The 20,781-nt window shown below is 49.4% G+C and overlaps 2 protein-coding genes across 4 annotated transcripts in view; one reads left to right on the top strand and one right to left on the bottom strand.

The window, feature by feature from the left end:
- The window catches only part of ndor1 (NADPH dependent diflavin oxidoreductase 1), a 27,485-nt gene extending 14,098 nt beyond the window's left edge, over positions 1–13,387 (bottom strand). The window contains exons 1-8 of the mRNA XM_078426088.1: positions 13,364–13,387; positions 12,739–12,873; positions 9,206–9,283; positions 7,693–7,790; positions 6,480–6,578; positions 4,358–4,459; positions 2,618–2,827; positions 2,335–2,456 (exon numbers count right to left, since the gene is read on the bottom strand). Coding sequence (XP_078282214.1) covers positions 2,335–2,456; positions 2,618–2,827; positions 4,358–4,459; positions 6,480–6,578; positions 7,693–7,790; positions 9,206–9,283; positions 12,739–12,873 — 844 coding nt within the window. The 5' untranslated portion in view covers positions 13,364–13,387. The remainder of the gene's footprint in view (positions 1–2,334; positions 2,457–2,617; positions 2,828–4,357; positions 4,460–6,479; positions 6,579–7,692; positions 7,791–9,205; positions 9,284–12,738; positions 12,874–13,363) is intronic.
- Positions 13,388–13,427: 40 nt separating this feature from the next.
- Positions 13,428–20,376, top strand: tmem203 (transmembrane protein 203). 3 transcript variants are annotated; one of them, XM_078426127.1, is made up of 2 exons: positions 13,428–13,742; positions 16,705–20,376. In XM_078426127.1, exon 2 carries the CDS (start codon positions 16,814–16,816, stop codon positions 17,222–17,224), a length of 411 nt encoding a protein of 136 aa, XP_078282253.1. In that variant the 5' UTR covers positions 13,428–13,742; positions 16,705–16,813; the 3' UTR covers positions 17,225–20,376. The 3 variants fall into 3 exon arrangements, with proteins under 3 accessions (XP_078282253.1, XP_078282254.1, XP_078282255.1); XM_078426128.1 differs by lacking the exon at positions 13,428–13,742 and adding an exon at positions 13,759–13,947; XM_078426129.1 differs by lacking the exon at positions 13,428–13,742 and adding an exon at positions 14,090–14,157.
- The last annotated feature ends 405 nt before the right edge of the window (positions 20,377–20,781 follow it).

The raw sequence follows: 20,781 nt of genomic DNA, 5'->3' as shown, positions 1-20,781 counted from the left end.
GCTGCCACTTATTTGCAGTGGAGAGGTTGGGAAGTTGATGTTCGGAAGCGTGTGGGAAGCCGAGGGATGGGAGGGAAGATGGAGGTGGGGTTACTCAACCTGTCCCACATCCAGCGGCTCTGGGCATGCAGACACCACAGGGGAAGCACATCGTATGTCTCCATGCGTTAGACAACGGAGTACATGCAGAGTCCTCCTGTCAGTACAAGGTCAGCATCAGCATCCAGCAGAATGGCCAGGAGAAGATCATCAATCTCCAGAATGGCAGCCACAGCAAGAGGCTGGATGTGTACTATGTGTACTCAAATATTGGGAGCAAGTGTCATAGCAATTAGTTTGGATCCTCATCATCTTCTCAAGAAAACAGCCCAAGGCAATAACTAGTGTCTACACAATAACCTACACAGCCAAGCACTAGTGTCCACCCCAGTAACCTACACTGCCAAGCACTAGTCCACACAATAACCTACACAGCCAAGCACTAGTCCACACAGTAACCTACACAGCCAAGCACTAGTCCACACAGTAACCTACACAGCCAAGCACTAGTCCACACAATAACCTACACAGCCAAGCACTAGTCCACACAGTAACCTACACAGCCAAGCACTAGTCCACACAGTAACCTACACAGCCAAGCACTGGTGTCCACACAGTAACTTACACTGCCAAGCACTGGTGTCCACACAGTAACTTACACTGCCAAGCACTCATGACAGCAAATATAAAACCTCACCACATTTCTGTGTGGCTGTAGATACGTCAGGATAAAAGATGGAGGCCTCAAACTTGGCACAAACGCTTGATCCACTGAGAAGTAATGCCTTCACCCCTGCACACTGTGACACGGTGATCACCTACAGTGGGCACCTCACATCACAAGTCCCATCAGCATCATCCCTGAAGTGCCGACATGCACTGGCAGGGCAAGTAATCCAACATTCCTGCCTCCCCTCACCCCAATGTTCACAACATGGACGCCTAACTACACTGACGTGTCCAATGGACAGGTCCATGATACATGGCATGGGGTGCACTGTCAGTAACATTATTCCAGCAAGTTCCCTCTGCCATCCTGTGTCAGTCTCTCCGTCCCACATTGGCCTCGACCATTGGTGAGATTTTAAATAATTGATGGAGGACGATAAAGTGAAGAACAGAATGTTCACCCAGGTGGAGAGTATGTGAAACTCACGGCTTAGCTCAGCCAGCACAGAGTGACCGCACAATCACCTCCCTCTGCATCGTACAGTGTCTATGGTCAGCACAGAGTGACCGCACAATCACCAACCTCTACATTGTACAGTGTCTGTGGTCAGCACAGAGTGACCGCACAGAGTGACCACACAGAGTGACCGCACAATCACCACCCTCTGCATCGTAGTGTCTATGGCCAGCAGAGTGACCGCACAGAGTGACCACACAGAGTGATTGCACAGAGTGACCACACAGAGTGACCGCACAATCACCAACCTCTACATTGTACAGTGTCTGTGGTCAGCACAGAGTGACCGCACAGAGTGACCGCACAGAGTGACCGCACAGAGTGACCGCACAGAGTGACCGCACAGAGTGACCGCACAGAGTGACCGCACAATCACCTCCCTCTGCATTGCAGTGTCTGTGGTCAGCACAGAGTGACCGCACAGAGTGACTGCACAGAGTGACCACACAGAGTGACCGCACAATCACCAACCTCTACATTGTACAGTGTCTGTGGTCAGCACAGAGTGACCGCACAGTGACCGCACAGTCACCACCCTCTGCATCGTAGTGTCTATGGCCAGCACAGAATGACTGCACAGAGTGACCACACAGAGTGACCGCACAATCACCTCCCTCTGCATTGGTGTCTGTGGTCAGCACAGAGTGACCGCACAATCACCTCCCTCTGCATCGTACAGTGTCTATGGCCAGCAGAGTGACTGCACAGAGTGACCGCACAATCACCTCCTTCTGCATTGCAGTGTCTGTGGTCAGCACAGAGTGACTGCACAGAGTGACCGCACAGAGTGACCGCACAGAGTGACCACACAATCACCACCCTCTGCATCGTACAGTGTCTATGGCCAGCAGAGTGACTGCACAGAGTGACCGCACAATCACCTCCCTCTGCATTGCAGTGTCTGTGGTCAGCAGAGTGACTGCACAGAGTGATCACAGAGTGATCGCACAATGACCGTAGAGTGACCACACAGAGTGACCGCACAGAGTGACCACACAGAGTGACCACACAATCACCACCCTCTGCATCGTACAGTGTCTCTGATTCTGTGAATACATTTTCTTTTAACACATATTCAAAAGCAACAATCGGTCGCTAAAATATCCAACCTGGATCATTGGGCTTCAGGGTAAAGGTTTTGTGTGGATTGAGACGGAAGAGCTGACAGAACCGCTCCACACTGTCCGCTGGGTTTCGAGGTTCGATCATTGCCACGTCCCCTGCTGAATATCTGCAGGTCAGAAGGAAAGGTTCAATCAGAGAGAAGGCACAAAACTGACCGGCCAGATACTCCGGGACAGGCCAGGTACTCCGGCCTCTGCCCAGTTTAGTCACCACAGACTATTTAAAGTGAGTTTGCCTGGTTTGGAGACGGGAGCAGCCGTTTCTTACTGGATGCCGGAGTCCGTGACATCGAAGGTGATGAGCCGCACGTCCTGGAAGTGGCTTTTGTCGGTGACCCTGTCGTTGGTGACCATCCGTGCGGGGAACGGGTGGAGTGAGGAGGGAGGGCCTGTCGCGTGTTTGTTGGTCACGTACGGTCCCACCGCAACACCGTGGCTGGCATCCCCCTCAAACTGCAAGCTGTACTTCGATGGCAATCTGCACATGAATTTAGATGTTACATAAAGTACCTTCATTCAAAGGCTCCAGACCTGAAACACACAAACTCATAATGGTTTTAGTCTCTGTGACCAAATACACAACCCTGAGGGGGGAGTGATGAAACCAAGAGCCCAGGAAGCTGCTCACACCATGGCAAGCCAAATCACTCTGACCATCTCCTTACTGAATGCATCACCTTCTGCATCTGTATCAAAGTCAAAGTGATGGTTTCCACACGTCCAGCATCCTGGCCATGACGGTAGAGTGTGGGTTCTGAGGTGACCCCCACAGGTGTGCCAGGCAGGGACCCCCACCCACGGCCAGCTCTTGCTGTGTTACAGGTGGGTAGTGGTTCCTCCCATGTGTGGGCTGAGCTGCCCGTTCAGCCACTGTGCTGACAGATGGATCTCCAACCTCAAGCCAACGCACACCAAGGGAAACCTGCTCATCCACTGATCGCCAACACGCCACCATTCCCAGCTCCCTTCACGACATGTCTCACGGATCTACCTCCACGTTGTCATTGCAGCTGTGTTTTGGGACCCACACGTCTCTCATGTACAGCCCTCTCCCATCACTCACTGGCACCTAGGGATTGCAGGCTAAGGATTCACAACCATTACATTCCAGCAAACACTTTGTGTTTCCGAACAAGGCGAATGTTTAGACTTGAATCAAGTGTAGATCACATGGGCCGTACATGTGGAGGACGACATTAAAGGGCACAGAGTGCTGGAGTAACTCAGCGGGTCAGGCAGCATCTGTGGAGAACATGGATAGGTGACGTTTCAGTTCGAGACCCTTCTTCAGACAATGTCATCTATCCTTGTTCTCCGGAGATACTGCCTGACCTGCTGAGTTACCCCAGCATTTTGTGTCCTTTGGTACATTAACCATTATCTGCAGATCTTTGTATCTGCTACCTCTGCAGAGCAACAAGGCTGGTTTTACACAACTGTATCCATCTGGCACTGTGTGACACAACAAAGAGGGGGGTCCACAATTGGAGAAGATCTGAACAACCATACGGTTTCCTCCTTATTCCACCCTTGCTCTCCTGTTACTCTGCAACAGAGACCACCAATGCCCCCCTCCCAATCTGCCCCTCCCAATCTGCCCCTCCCCCCCGCTCTGCCCCCTCCAGATCTGCCCCCTCCCCCACCCCCTGCCCCCTCCCCCGCTCTGCTCCCCCCTGCTCCGCCCCTTCCCCCCCCGCACTGCCCCCCCCTCACTGCCCCCCCCTCCCCCCCCCCCCCCCCCCCCCCCCAGTCTGCCCCTTCCCTCCCCTCCGGTCTGCCCCTCCCCTCCGGTCTGCCCCTTCCCCCGTTCTGCCCCCTCCCACCCCTGCTCTGCCCCTCCCCCCTCCTCTGCCCCCTCCCCCCGCTCTGCCCCCTCCCCCCAATCCGCCCCTCCCCCCACTCTGCCCCTCCCCCCGCTCTGCCCCCTCCCCCCACTCCGCCCCTCCCCCCACTCTGCCCCTCCCCCCACTCTGCCCCTCCCCCCGCTCTGCCCCCTCCCTGTACTCACATGACATCATCTCCAAGCACGGCTAACCCTGATGGCAGAGGGTAGATTCGTAAAGCGAGCACCCAGAAGTCTTTTAGCCAGGGATCGATGACGGCATCTGGTCTGGGTGGGCAGGGACAGGGACATTAGCTTTGCTACATCGCTCAGTTATTGTCACCATGCCAGATGATGGCCACATTCCAGAATACATGGAGATTAATGTGGGGCGAGCTGCAGTCAGCAACGAGACAAACACTGATGGGTTGCTGCCTGTAACTGAATATAACAGATAATGCATGCACTATAATGGTCCTTGAGACTCATCTGTTAGCAGGAATCATAGAGTCAGAGAGTGGAAACAGGCCCTTCGGCCCACTTGCCCACACGTCCCAGCTACACTAGTCCCACCTGCCTGCGTTTGTCCCATATCCCTCTAAACCTGCCCGATCCATGCACGTGTCTAATCATTCAAGGATGCAAAGTTCAAGGTTTTTGTAGCAATGTTAGATTTTGAAGAACTTCAGTTTCCTTACTGTGTGAGGGCAGCTTTGTTTACACACTATACACTTACTACCTCACAGCGCCAGAGACCCGGGTTCCATCCTGACCACGTGTGCTGTCCGTATGGAGTTTGCATGTTCTCCCTGTGACTGCATGTGGTTTCGATGCAGGCTCGATTTTATTATTTAAGAATAAATTGGATAGGTATATGGATGGGAGGGGATTGGAGGGTTATGGCCTGAGAGCAGGTAGATGAGACTAGGTCAGAGAAAGTGGTCGGCGTGGACTGGTAGGGCCGAACGGGCCTGTTTCCGTGCTGTAATTGTTATATGGTTATATGGTTATATGGTTTCCTCCCACATTCCAAAGACGAGCAGGTTTGTAGGTTAATTAGCCCTGGTGTGTCGGATAGAACTGGTGTACGGTGATGATTAGTCGGCATGGACTCAGTGGACTGAAGGGCCTGTTCCAATGTGGGATCACTAACACTAAAACAGTCCTACTCCCTGAGATATATGATCATCAGACACAGGTGAGGCACTGGACGCTGGCTAACGTGCCTCTATTTAAGAAGGGATGCAAGGCAAAGCCTGGGAACTGTAGACCAGTGAGCCTGACATCTGTGGAGGCAGCTTCCTGGAGGGGATTGTGAGGGGTGGGATACATTTGCAGAGAGAGGCAGTTCAGGGATGGTCAGCATGGTTTGGGGAGGGTGACGGGGCAGAGCCCCAGACATTAACCATATGTTCAGCAGGGGCTTTGACCCCATGAGGTCAGCCCTCAGCCACCCACACTTCAGACAAAACAACCCTCGACATATCCAGCCTCTAGTTATCCTCAAACCCTTCAGACTAGAAACCACCTTCGTAAATTGTTATTGCACCCTGTTCAGTTTATTGGCACCCTTCCTCAAGCAGGGAGTCAGAACTGTCCACAGCACACCACGTTACCGTATAGATGTCTGATCTAGGACCAACAGACATCCGGTGGTGCTACCACAGAGGCTGCCGTACCAGCGGTCTGTCCGGCTTTTCTACTGATTTTTAAATATTTTAAGTATGTGTTCAAAGTATGTTTTAGTATTTCTTGGTTTGTTTTATGTGGCTGTGTGTCTTGTTTTATTATTAAATTTTGCTTTATGTGGTTGTGTGTCTTGTTGCTTTTCACTTAATATGGCTGTATGGTAACTCAAATTTTACTGTATGGCTCAAAGGGCCGAATGGCCTACTCCTGCACCTATTGTCTATTGTACCTTAATTGGTACACGTGACAATAAATCGATCTTGAAATCTTGAAAAGACATAGGAGCAGAAACTGGCCATTCGGCCCATTGAGTCTACTCTGACATTCGATCAAGGCTGATCTGTTTTACTTTCTCACCCCCATTCTCCCGCCTTCTCCCTGTAACTTTTGATGCTGCTCCTAATCAAGAACCTGTCAATCCCCACTTTAATAATACCCAATGTCTTGGCTTCCACAGCAGCCGGTGACAATTAGTTCCACATATTCAATACCTTGAGAAACAACATCAGCTTGGATTTAGTAGCTCCATTGTCACGGGTGTGTGTCGGTCTCATTGTGCTGTTAATCAACCGAAGCATTTGAGAAAGGTGTTGAAGGGAGATGCAGAGAGGGCTCTTACCCCAGATCATGCTGGTCGTCCGCCAGACCCAGGGGCAGCAGACTCTTACACCCCAGCTGTGCCAAACGCTTACTCAGCTTCTTGGCAATGAAGTTAAACCTTTAATTCAGAAAAAGTTCATCAATTTGGAAACGCAATCATTAAAAAAAATTATCCCAACACAGAAAGGTCCACAGTGAACACATCAGCTGTGTTTCATGTCCACAGACTCAGCCTGCCTGACCTGCTGAGTATTTCCAGAATTTCCTGCTCCTCATTTTAAAACCCCAACTGATTCCACAGCACTGTCACATTATGTTAAATAATTCCAGCTTCATCAGGAATGATCAAATGATGTTTAGGGTCTCGACCCGAAACGTCACCCATTCCTTCTCTCCTGAGATGCTGCCTGACCTGCTGAGTTACTCCAGCATTTTGTGAAATAAATACCTTCGATTTGTACCAGCATCTGCAGTTATTTTCTTATACTAAATGATGTTTAGGGTATTTTCCAATAACAATTGTCAACGGTTAAATACTTTGTGGGATATCTCTGCACAAAATGCCACACTGGATCTTTCACAAATACGTGTCACCAATGTGGGCCATGTGCCACTGGTGAACAACACACCTCACAACACCCAGAACAATATGTGGACAAAATACAATGATGCTACTGAGAGACAAAATAAACAACTGTACAGAATCTCTGTGTCACTCATCATTGTCTACGAACATGATCACATGATGAGGAAAGATTGGAAAAACTGGGCTTGTATTCAATGGGGTTTAGAAGGATGAGAGGGGATCTGATCGAGATGTATAAAATTATAAAAGAACTGGACAAGCTAGATGCAGGAAAAATGTTCCCAATGTTGGGAGTCCAGAACCAGGGGCCACAGTCTAAGAATAAAGGGGAGGCCATTCAAAACTGAGGTGAGAAAAAACATTTTCACCCAGAGAGTTGTGAATTTGTGGAATTCTCTGCCACAGAAGTCAGTGGAGGCCAATTCACTGGATGAATTTAAAAGAGAGTTAGATAGAGCTCTAGGGGCTTGTGGAATCAAGGGGTATGGGGAGAAGGCAGGCACGGGTTACTGATTGTGGATGATCAGCAATGATCACAATGAATTGCAGTGCTGGCTCGAAGGGCCGAATGGCCTCCTCCTGCACCTATTTTCTGTTTCTATATTTCTATGAAACCCGCTCGCTCCAGGTTCATTGCTCCACTCACTTGGGGTAGGAGGAATCTCCGAGACCGAGGACAGCGCTGTTCACCACGGAGAGAGAGGCAGCAGGAAGATTACGTCGGAAGATGAACCGCCAGAACCTCTGAAGGAAACATGAGAGTCAACATGAATCAGGGAAGGGATAGGGCAGCACAGGGTGACGTAACAAGAACCATACCGACTCAGTACACATGGGGTTCAAGGGAAGGAGTGAGGAGGCAGAAAAAGGTGAGAGGGCAGCTGCTCATCCTGTCTGAGAGTTTGAAGGGAGAGCAGGAAGTATGGTGGTGGAGGAGGGCAGAGTGGACAGAGGTTAGGAGGTGAGAGGGCAAGCCAGGAGCAGTGCAGCTGAGAGGGCAAATAGGAGCAGTCCAGGTGAGAGGGCAAATAGGAGCAGTCCAGGTGAGAGGGCAAATAGGAGCAGTGCAGGTGAGAGGGCAAATAGGAGCAGTGCAGGTGAGAGGGCAAGGCAGGAGTAGTCCAGGGAGAGGGAGTGTAAGGTAAGTCAGTCGTGGGGGATGGGAGACAAGCCAGGAGGGTGCAGGGGTTGGAACAAGGTCATGTTGGGTGAAGAGGAGGGAGGAAAGACAGGGTGCTGTGGCCAGGAAGCAGGGTACGATGGAGAGGTGAGGTGAGGGGCAATCAACAGGAGCAGAGGTCGGAGAGGAAAGAGGCTGAGCAACAGTGGACCACAGGCCAAGACCAGCTGAAGATGAAGGATTGTAAACATTGGCCAAACATGCAGCGATACAAAGTCAGCAACTCAGCAACTTTCACGTGTCTAGATGCGTGGGGACTCTGACCAGCTCCCGTGCTCCGAATTGCACCAGCACTGAATAATTTATTTCCCATCTCACCTAGTGACACGGATAGGCATTGCAACCCACTGGACCCAGACACTGTCACAGATCGCAGCAGGGCACACGCAAGATGAGCAACTCCAGGATTATTCACCGTTTATTTCATCCAAATTAATGTCCAATGTTGGAACTGCTTCATCAGCAACATTTTAATAAAACCTGCACTGGTGCACTGCAGGGAATAAACCCGGCACTGGTGCGCTGCAGGGAATAAACCCTGCGCTGGTGTGCTGCCTGCGCGGGTGCGCTGCCTGCACTGGTGTGCTGCGGGGGATAAACCCTGCACTGGTGTGCTGCAGGGGTCTGTTTCCCTGCTGCTAACGAATACAGGCGCAGCTAAGGTTGCCAACTGTCCCGTATTAGCCAGGAATCCCGTATTTTGGGCTACATTAGTTTGTCCCGTACAGGACCGCCCTTGTCCCGTATTAGTAGGGTTGCCAACTTCCTCCCAAATATGGGACAAAGGGTGACGTCACCGCCCCGGCTGCTACGCAACCCGCCTCCCGGCCCGGGCGGCCGCCATTGGTGGAACAGGAGCACGTGGCCGCTGGCTGGGCGAGCTCACGTGACGTCACCTTGTCCCGTATTTGGGAGTGAGGAAGTTGGCAACCTTAGGCGCAGCAGTGGCACGAGGTGGCTCAGGCTGATGTCACTGTACCTTCATGTTGTCCGGAGCTTCACCCTGGCCGGTGGTGGAACACACAAACACCACCAGAGACTCCTGGATCAGGTCAGCCTGAGGGCAAGGAGATTGTCACAACATAGAAACATAGACATAGAAACATAGAAAATAGGTGCAGGAGTAGGCCATTCGGCCCTTCGAGCCTGCACCGCCATTTAATATGATCAAACTCAATTGCAACAAATCTGAAATCATTATCATTGGTCCAAAAATGCTCACCAAATCCACCCAAAACTTCATCCTCAACATTGATGGTCTCCCAGTATCCACCTCACCTCACATCCGGAATCTTGGAATCATCCTTGATCAAACCCTCTCCTTCGACAAACACATCACAAAGACAGCCTTCTTCCACCTCAAAAACATTGCCCGTCTCCGTCCATCCCTCTCCTCCACAGCTGCAGAAACCCTCATCCACGCCTTCATCACCTCCCGTCTGGACTACTGCAACAGCCTCCTCTATGGCGCACCCTCAAAAATCATCAATAAACTTCAATACATTCAAAACTCCGCTGCCGTCTACTCACACACACCTCGATCCGTGACCATATCACCCCCGTCCTTTATAAACTCCACTGGCTCCCCATCCCCCAGAGAATCCAGTACAAAATCCTCCTCATAACCTACAAAGCCCTCCATAACCTGGCCCCATCCTACCTGACCGACCTCCTCCACAGGCACACTCCCACCTGCACCCTCCGCTCTGCCGCTGCCAATCTCCTATCCCCACACATCCGGACTAAACTCAGATCCTGGGGGGACAGGGCTTTCTCCATCGCTGCTCCCACCCTATGGAACTCACTACCCCAAGCCGTTAGAGACTCCCCCACACTCACCACATTCAAAACATCGCTGAAGTCTCACCTGTTCAGTACTGCCTTCAACCACTGAAGGTCACCTCACCTTCTGTCTCCTTTCTCTGTTCATTTATTTATTTACTTATTTATCTATTTATTCATTTCCCCTATGTTCTCAAAATCTCTGTAAAGCGTCTTTGAGTATATGAAAAGCGCTATATAAATAAAATGTATTATTATTATTATGGCTGATCATCCAGCTCAGTAGCCTGTACCTGCCTTCTCTCCATACCCCCTGATCCCTTTAGCAAAAAGGGCCACATCTAACTCCCTCTTAAATATAGCCAATGAACTGGCCTCAACTACCTTCTGTGGCAGAGAATTCCACAGACTCACCACTCTGTGTGTGAAGAAATGTTTTCTCATCTCGGTCCTAAAAGACTTCCCCCTTATCCTTAAGCTGTGACCCCTGGTTCTGGACTCCCCCAACATCGGGAACAATCTTCCCGCATCTAGCCTCTCCAACCCCTTAAGAATTTTATATGTTTCTATAAGATCCCCCCTCAGTCTTCTAAATTCCAGCGAGTACAAGCCCAGTCTATCCAGTCTTTCCTCATATGAAAGTCCCGCCATCCCAGGGATCAATCTGGTGAACCTTCTCTGTACTCCCTCTAAGGCAAGAACGTCTTTCCTCAGGTTAGGAGACCAAAACTGCACACAATACTCCAGGTGCGGTCTCACCAAGGCCCTGTACAACTGCAGCAGAACCTCCCTGCTCCTAAACTCAAATCCTCTTGCTATGAATGCCAACATACCATTCGCTTTCTTCACAACATCACACTCAAAACGAGAGCACACAAAGGCAATCCATTTACAGCTGCTGTACAATCACTAAAGAACCACCAAACTCCTCTGTGATTATGCAGCCAGTGTCCTATTGCGGTGGGGTCTATTATATTTGTAATACGGGCACGAACAATGATCATCCTGTTTATATGGTGCTTTAACAAAATCCAAGGCATTCCCAGACGCAGGAGCAGATATAATTTAAAGCTATTAATATAAGAGGCAAGAAACTTAGAGCTTCAAGTCACTGGTGTAAGGGATTGTGAAGGAGGTGGGAGAGGAGCGATCCATCCAGAGCCTCAGGCTGCAGTCACTGAAGGACAGGCCATCGATAGAAACATGTGCATGTTTAAGAAATAATTAGATAGGTACATGGACAGGACAGGTTTAGAGGGATATGGACCAAGCGGAGGCAGGTGGGACCGGTGTAGATGGGGCATGTTGGCTGGTGTGGGCAAGTTAGGCTGAAGGGGCTGTCTCCACTCTAAGACTCTATGATAGTGAGGTGCAATAGGCCATAAATGGAAGGACGAGGCAGAATGAGATGGCAAAGAGAGGGGGAGTGAGACTGGGAATTTTAAATTATAATCATTGCTGGATATTGTGGCAAGATTGGTCAGCAAGGGCTGGGCTGATGAATGGGAGTTAGGAAAGATCAGCAGAGATTTGGTGAGGTTGAGTTGAGGGAGAGTGGAGGGTGGCAGATAGTCAGGGATGCTTGGAACAGTGAACAGGAAGCAAATTAATGCAGGAGCTGGAAATCTGAAACACCAAAAGAAACCGTTGGAGATACTCGTCAGGTCGGGCAGCGTCCGAGAGAGAGAGAGAAACCGAGCATCTGCTCAACGACCTTCACAGCTGCTGACTGGAATGTCAGGTATCTCCAGCGGTTTCTGTTGTTATGGAGAATCTGGAGATAACAAAAGTGTGGATGGGTTTGCAAATGTTTATGGCAGTGAAGCTGGAAGCGATGATGGTGGTGTGGGTATGTGGTCGGAGGCTCCACTGATGGGCAAACAAGATGCCAAGATCACAAACACATTAGTTCAGCTCCATCAAGCGATAGGAATGAAAGCAATGAGTTGGAAATGGAACTTCAGGTAGAAAATAAAGTCAGTGGCTCTATATTCCCATTATTTAACCAGGATAAATCCAACACAAGGAATGGGTCAAATCAGACAGTTCTGATGAAAGGCCTTTGGTATATTTCTCTCTTCACAGATGCTGCCTGAACTGATCATTTCCAGTGTCTGGCGTTTGTTTTTTGGTGGCTATCTTGGAGAGTTATTAGCTCATTGCTGTTGATGGGATCATGCCGTGTACAAGTTGGCCACTGGATTTCCTGTGTTACGAGAAGCGCAACACTCCAATTGTATAAATCTACTGAAACACTCCTGGGGCTACTGGCGGCTGCAAAATGCAGACTATGTTGTTGTGTCTGCATCCCCTGGATCACAAAGCACTTCACAGGCACGCGCGCACACACACGCAGGCACACACTCAGGCACGCGCGCACACACACGCAGGCACACACTCAGGCACGCAGGCACACAAACACGCAAGCACACACACGCAGGCACACACAAGCACAAATCCAGGCACACACACACGCACGCAAGCACACACACGCACGCAAGCACACGCACGCAAGCACACACACGCACGCAAGCAAACACGCGCAGGCACACACACATACGCAGGCACACAGACACCTATTGAAGTGCTGTAATACTGGCAAATCTATTTTTTGAGTAAGCATGCCCCTATGGCACCACAAGCAGTGATCACAGCAGAGAAACAATATTTGGTAGCACTGAGAGTGAAGGTCAGCCTTGTCCAGCTCATTCGCCAGCCACCACTACTCACTATTGTGTAGCTGTCCAGCGGCAACACTCTGCATACAAAGTGGCGCCGCACTCCTTCCCTGCCGATCCGCTCAGCCACATCCTGGGCTGTGCCAGTCTGGCTGCCAAACAACACCAGCAGCCTCCGCACCGCCATCTGCAAAACAGGAGCAGAGCACAGTGACCGACCCACAGAACTAGACCCACTGCTGCAGGCTGCCAGCTATGCCATCTAGTGTCAATAATCAAATATATAAAAATATATCACACGACACCCATCACCTCCCCACCCCTACACCCCCCACCCATCACCCCTACACCCATTACCCCCACCCCTACACCCATCACCTCCCCACCCCTACACCCCCCACCCATCACCCCTACACCCATTACCCCCACCCCTACACCCCCCACCCATCACCCCTACACCCCCCACCCATCACCCCTACACCCATTACCCCCACCCCCACCCACCACTCCCGCACCCCTACACCCATCACCCCCCACCCGTACACCCCCCACCCGTACACCCATCACCCCCCACCCCGACACCCATCACCCCCCACCCATCACCCCTACACCCCTACACCCCCCACCCCTACACCCATCACCCCCCTCTCACACACCCTCTCCCCCCCTCCACTGACCGTGGCCTGCAGTCCCAGTGCGCATGCGCAGCCACCCGGCGGGCGGTGTCGCGAGAGGCGAGTCACCACGCGCCTGCGCACTGACGCCCCGCTGCCCGGCGGCGCCGAGTGTCCGGCTACCGCGCACCGGATTGAACTGTCCGCACCCCCGGGCCGGACTGGACTGGACTGACCGCGCCCCCCGCCCCCGAGTGTCCGCGCTGTCCGCACCCCCGTACTCGACTGGACTGGACTGGAGTGTCCGCTCCCCGTGCCCGGCGGGGCGGCGCTGCGCTGCGCTGCGCTGCGTGTGGGCTCCGGGCGGAGCGGCCGTGAGGGCGGATCACTGGGCCCCGAGCGACGGATCGGCCCGGCCCGGCCCGGCCCGGCCCGGCCCCGGGTAAGCACGGTCGGACTGTAGGCCGCGGTGGGGCTGGGCCTGGGCCGGGGCCGCAGGTTGCGATCACTGGGCCCCGCCTCCGCTCTGCCTCTGGGGGAGGGGGGTCCATACAACGTACAGCACGGGAGCAGGCCCTTCGGCCCACAATGTCTGTGCTCAACATGGTGCCGTGACCGTCGCACATTAACCACCAGTCTCTGTCACGGTGGGTGCTGTAGATCCAGGCTCCCCCCCCCCCCCCCAGTCGGGAACGTGTCGTGTGTCGAGCCTGCTCTGATTTTACTTTACATTTCAATGAGATCACCTCACATTCTTCTACATTCTAGAGAATACAGGTCCAGCTTCCTCAGTCTTTCCTCGTCCCATGCTGGGAATCAGCCTGGTCAATCTCTACAGTCAATACATCCTATATTAGGTAAACAGACAAAAAATATACAGAATGTTCACGCCGCCTCACTAAGTCCCGATGTAATTACAATTAAATATTTTTACCCTTGCACTCAGAACCTCTTCAATAAAGGCCAGTAGATCGCTGCTACCATAATTGTTTGCTCACTAACATGTGAGGCTATCCATGTTCTCCATGGATGCTGCCTAATCCGCTGAATTACTCCAGCACTTCATAAATTCATATGTTATAGGAGTAGAATTAGACCATTCGGCCCATCTAGTCCACACCACCATTCAATGGGGAGAAGGAAAGAACGGGGTACTGATTGTGAATGATCAGCCATGATCACATTGAATGGCGGTGCTGGCTCAAAGGGCTGAATGGCCTACTCCTGCATCTATTGTCAATCATGCATGGCTGATCTATCTTTCCCTCTCAATCCCATTCTCCTACCTCTTCCAATAACCCCTGACACCCATACTAATCAAGAATCTGTCAATCTCTGCCTTAAAAATATCCATTGACTTGGCCTCCACAGCCTTCCATGGCAATGAATTCCACAGATTCATCTCATTCTGACTAAAGAAAATCCTCCCCTTCTTCTTTCTAAAGGTACCTCCTTTTATTCTGAGGCTGTGCCCTCTGGTCCTGAACTCTCCCACTAGTGGAAATATCCACTCCATATCCACTCTATCCAGGCCTTTCACTATTCGGTAAGTTTCAATGAGGTTCTCCCTCATCCTTCTAAACTCCAGCAAGTACAGGCCCAGTGTACTTTCTGTCCTGACATGTTAGGCTTCATTGTCTTGTGTGCAAAAGCACCCAGGCTTATTTGAATGCTAACAATTGTCTCTCAGCATTTAAACAAACAGTACTTGACTTTTCTACTAAAGTTGATAATGTCCTTGTACATCAGTCACTGAAAGTAAGCATGCAGGTACAGCAGGCAGTGAAGAAAGCTAATGACATGTTGGCCTTTATAGCGAGAGGATTTGAGTATAGGAGCAAGGAGGTCCTACTGCAGTTGTACTGGGCCCTGGTGAGACTGTACCTGGAGTATTGTGTGCAGTTTTGGTTTCCTAGTTTGAGGAAGCACGTTATTGCTATTGAGGGAATGCAGCATAGGTTCACCAGGTTAATTCCCGGCACGGCGGGACTGACTGTTGATGAAAGAATGGATCAACTGGGCTTGGATTTACTGGAATTTGGAGGGATGAGAGGGGATCTCATAGAAACATACAAAATTATTAAGGGATTGGACAGGCTAGATGCAGGAAAAATATTTCCCATGTTGGGGGAGTCCAGAACCAGGGGTCACAGTTTAAGAATAAGGGGTCGGCTATTTAGGACTGAGATGAGGAAAAACTTTTGCACCCAGAGAGTTGTGAATCTGGAATTCTCTGCCACAGAAGGCAGTGGAGGCCAATTCACTGGATGTATTCAAGAGAGAGTTAGATATTCCTCTTGGGGCTAACGGAATCAAGGGATATAGGGAGAAAGCAGGTACGGGGTACTGATTCTGGATGATCAGCCATTGAATGGTAGTGCTGGCTTGAATTGTTGAATGGCCCACTGCACCTATTTTCTATGTTTCTATGTCAATGTTTCCATATTGCATTCACTTTGTTGTTGGGACTGAAGCAGATTTCCTAGTTTGTGAGAGTGGATCCATCTCACGGGCTACATGTTCCTGTTCTCCCCGGCCAATCCCTCTTCGAAGTGGCTATGTTTCATTAATATATAATTTCTAATTTTCCAAATCCCCTTGAGTAACGGTTCCTCCCAATCAATTGTTCCTGTTGAGCAAATCTGCCTCCCAGGATTCGTACTAATGAAGACACAGTGCTGGAGTAGATCAGTGAGTTAGGCAGCATCTCTGGAGAATAGGGATAGGTGACATTTCAGACTGATTATGGTGGGAAGGGGAGAAGAAAGTTGTAAAAGAGGGGGGGCAGACAAGTAATACGTGAGTACAGGCAAGGGGTTATTTTACAGGCAGGTGATTAAAACAAAGGCCAGGGATTAGAGCAGAGATATGAAACAAAAAGATTGAAGAGATACGAATTGTGAAGCTAGAGGAAGGATTGTTCATCCTTTTTAATAGGAATACATTTGTTTTATTACTGTAAGCTCCAAATACTAATGGCTGGATGAATAGTTTAATGGAGTATCATTGGACGAGTGCCAAGAGAAGTGATTGGTGTCAGTTTTAATGGAACCCTGCAGTTAATGTAACAACTGTGTTCTTCAGAGAGTGATGTCTCATTACTCCAAGGAGGTTAAATAGAAACATTTTTTCCCCCTAAACAGCTTTCTTTGCAGCTTGACAGTTTCCATAGAAACTTCTAAGTAGTTCTCTAGTTTTCGATTGCAATGATGTTGTTACCAATTTGGCTCGCATAACACACATGGCATTCCCTAATTTATCATGCACGTTGTATCAAATTTGGGTTATAGAAACAAGAATTCTAGCAGAACTACCTATACAGTTTTTTTTTGGAATATGTTGTAATCTGATGTAATTATTAAGAGGAATGCCACCTGTTAAAACATGTTTCTGTTGTGTTCCAGAAGCTGAATGAAGAGTTTGTTCACTGAACGTCAACGCCAGGAGCTGCTGCTGCACTGATGTAAGCCGTGGTTACTGACTCGAGGCACTCTGGGCAACACTGGCACCACAATGCTGTTCTCACTGCGTGAGTTGGTGCAGTGGCTGGGCTTTGCCACATTTGAAATGCTGCTGCATCTGGCGGCCTTCCTGGTATTCTCCATGCTACTGGCCGTGAAAGTGGACAACTTTGTGGGGCAACTGGACTGGTGGTACGTCTTCATCCCGCTGTTCACTGCAGACGGGCTGAGTACCTACTTCACCATGATTGTGTCTATCCGCCTGTTCCAGTACGGTGAGAAGCGGCAGGCTATCCTGCGCCTCTTCTGGATCCTGACTGTTCTCAGCCTCAAGTTTGTCTTTGAGATGCTGCTATGCCAAAAGCTGGTGGAGCAGAGCACCCACCTGTGGTACGGCCTCATCATGTCTCCGGTCTTCATTCTCCTCCAGTTGTTGATGATACGGGCCTGCCGGGTCAACTGAGCTCTGAAACCGCCTGCTCTGGCTTTCACCTTCAAGCCGACAGACTCCCAGATAGACATGTCCCAAGGATATTGGGAGGGAGGCTTGGGTTCAACGGAAGCTCTTGTCTGGGTGAGGGGATGTGTTGCTCCATTCAAGCACAGAACGAGCAGATGAAGAACTTGGTGCTGGCCCCTGGTGAGGAGAAGCACAGAGAGCTCAGCAAGGAAACAAGCTGAAGGCCAGCATATTTATGTTCCTCAGCTCCAGTGGCCCGGACTACCCTCGAGTTGTTCCATTGTTCAGTAATCAGAGTCCACAGTCGAAAAGGGTGTCGTGACTCTTCACGCCTTTCCCCGAATGTGTTAATGTTTTGGTGCAACTTCAATCAGTGGATGTCTCCACAGGTTTCCTTTGGCTGGTATTTGGAATATTGTGTTTGGATTGTCATTATTCAAGATTCTCAGAGGTTGGAGATACAGTGGAGTTTTATGTCCTGCGATTCTTGCAGAAACGTGGCTGATATATTTGTTGGATCAGAAGTGGGAGAATTAATCCAGCCTGATGTTAAATTAAGTTCAGAAATTGGCCCAGATCCTCCTTTCTTGCTGTTTCTCCTTTTCCTCATTGGTGTTCAGCAACATCTGACCGCTCCCTCAGCTTTGTTGTATTACCAAGTCGCCTGGCTGGACTCCAGGAGGGTGGAATAAATATTTTGTAAGCAAACAAATTGGTATGGATTGAGTTTCACATTTTTCATCTGAAAACTACTTTTGATTTCAGGTTTCTGAGAATGATGTCATGAGTGATTGACCAGTAATTTGTTTCCATTCTTCACAGAGCTGACAATTATATATCTACAGAGGAGGTGTTTTAGTTACTGTGTCCCAAATTCATGTTTGCCAGTGTCGAGAGATCCTTGCAGTCGTTTGCAGTTTAAATACAGGCAGTCAATTTACTGCTGCCAACACACTGCCTCCTGTACTCTGGTGAACTGAATGTTTTAAGCCCATTTGTTTGAGCATCTGTACGTATTGTGCATACTTCGCCTGGGCAGCTTACATCCCGGCGGTATGAATATTGATTTCACTAACTTCAAGTAACCCATGTTTTGCCTCCATCTCCCCCTTCGCAGTTCTCCGATTAGCTTCACTCTTCTCCTGATTAAATTTTACTCATTGTCACCTTCCCCTCAGCTAACAATGAACCATTCTACATTTTTCTTGATCAACATCGCCTTTGATCTGTCATTTTTCACACCTTACCTGTCCATATCTCTAGTCTCCCTCGCCCCTGACTCAGTCTGAAGAAGGGTGTTGACCCGAAACATCACCCATTCCCGCTTGCCAGAGATGATGCCTGACCCGCTGAGTTTACTCCAGCACTCTGCGTCTAAGATGGCCATCCTGTGCAATGTTTACTCTGTACCAAGGTGTCCTGCCAGTGAAATTGTATTTATTTCCCTTGTCCTGGAAGATACGTCGGTTTAGCATGAGGAACTTTAGTGGCAGATTGCTATTTTCCATGCTGTTTGGAGACTGACTGAAATGAGCGTGTGAGAAGAGGTGCAGTCTTGCTCAGCAGAACATGGAGACAAGCCCTGCACTGAACATTGTGTAATAGCAGGATCCCGAGACTGAGTGTGGTGAGGGGAAGAAACTGAGCTAACCTACAGGATGTGGAGGGGCAGCTTCACTTGATGTTCATTAGATCAGAGTTAGCCTTCATGGAACTGGGAGCCAACAGCCAAGGTATTCTTCATGGGAAACAATGATGCAATAGGCAGAGCAAATGATAGCAAAAATCAAGATCAAGAAGATAATTGACACCTAATATTTGCAGTACTGTCTTAACTACTCTTTCACATTAGGGACTAGGGTGCTAACGTCAATCAGAAGATGAAGAGTTCAGAATCTACTGCATCAAGCTTAAGAATAATCTGCCCTTCATACATCATAAGGTGATGTGATGAGCAGAATTAGGCCATTTGGCCCATCAAATTTCTGCCATTCAATCATGGCTGATCTATCTCTCCCTCCTAACCCCATTCTCCTGCCTTCTCCCCATAACTCCTGACATGCGTACTAATCAAACATCTATCTATCTCTGGCTACAAAATATCCATTGACGGTCTCCACAGCCTCTGTGGCAAATAATTTCACAGGCTCACCACCCTCTGACTAAAGAAATTCCTCCTCATCTCCTTCCTAAAGGACCATCCTTTAATTCTGAGGCTATGACCTCTAGTCTGAGACTCTCCCACTAGGGGAAACATCCTCTCCACATCCAGGCCGCTCACTATATCAGAGTGCTGCATGGTCAAAGGTGGTGTTATAGATTCAGTGTTAAAACCACGGTCTGTTTGTGTTGTAGGTGAGTTTTGAGGCGCTGTAAGTTTGCTTTTCACACCCAACATTCCTTCTTTAGTCAACAATGGCTGAAGCAGTTGGAAGCCATTCATTTCATTGTTTGTTATGGATTTTGCTGTGTGCATAATGGTTGACCAGTTACAGAAGGAACAGTAACATTGGAGTGATTTGTTGTGATGTGCTTCAGGTATTACTGAGAGGCTGATCAAATATTTTACAGTTGTAATTACAAATTCCCATTTCAACATCACGCACTGCAAATAATTCACACAGTTTATGTTGTGTCAGTTGTATGGGATAATGGGCCTGGTCCAACTAACAATAAATCCCTGAAGAATGTCTGAAGAAGGGTCTCAACCCAAAACGCCACCTATTCCTTTTCTCCAGAGATGCTGCCTGACCCGCTGAGTTACTCCAGCGTTTTGTGTCTATCTTCGGTTTAAACCAGCATCTGCAGTTCCTTCCCCCAAAAATAAATCCCTGTGCCGTACTGAGCTCGGCGTGTTAGGAATCCTGGACAGACGCCAGCAAGAATACTACATCTTGTGCAGTTATTGTGGACACAGGACCACACTGGCACCTGGTCCATCTCCCACTCCATTCACAGTTATCCAGCTCCGATGCTACTCACACAGCTCCCTGGCAGTGGTGCCTGGAAGCTTCACATTGTCTTGCACTCTTGATTTAAGTTCTGCATTGCAGAGAATTATAGAGAAAATGTAATCTGCAATAAGACAAGAATTTTAATTGAGTTGATACATTTTACTTAAATGGATGCTTTTATAGACATTTAGTCTTGATGATCACGTACAGTTGTATTTCAGTCGATTCATCTAACCTGAAGTAATAAAGATCTGTTTCTCATCATTTGCAGCTGTACATCAACTATCACTGGTTTAAGATTAAACAAATGTAACAATGTAGGAAAGGGGAATAGGTGATCCACAGTGCCTTCTCTCTCAATAAGATGATGCCTGATCTTTGGAGCCGCTGTATCAGGCAGGGGAAGGTTACCTGGATACTTGCTCCAGGCGGTAGTCATATCCTGAGGGTTTGGTATTTTGGACTTGGTCAGTCAAGGGCAAGAAGGTGTGAATACTAATGAGGCAAGAGTGGGGATCTAGAAGAGGTTCTTCCAGCCTGTGCAGTTTAGAGCAGAGACTGGTGAATGAGAAAACTGATCCCATTGCCTTGGCAGAGAGGGGCATT

The sequence above is a fragment of the Rhinoraja longicauda genome, chromosome 31 (genome assembly GCF_053455715.1).
Source record: "Rhinoraja longicauda isolate Sanriku21f chromosome 31, sRhiLon1.1, whole genome shotgun sequence".
Classification (NCBI taxonomy): Eukaryota; Metazoa; Chordata; class Chondrichthyes; order Rajiformes; family Arhynchobatidae; genus Rhinoraja; species Rhinoraja longicauda.
This window is presented reverse-complemented; position numbering and strand designations above follow the sequence as displayed.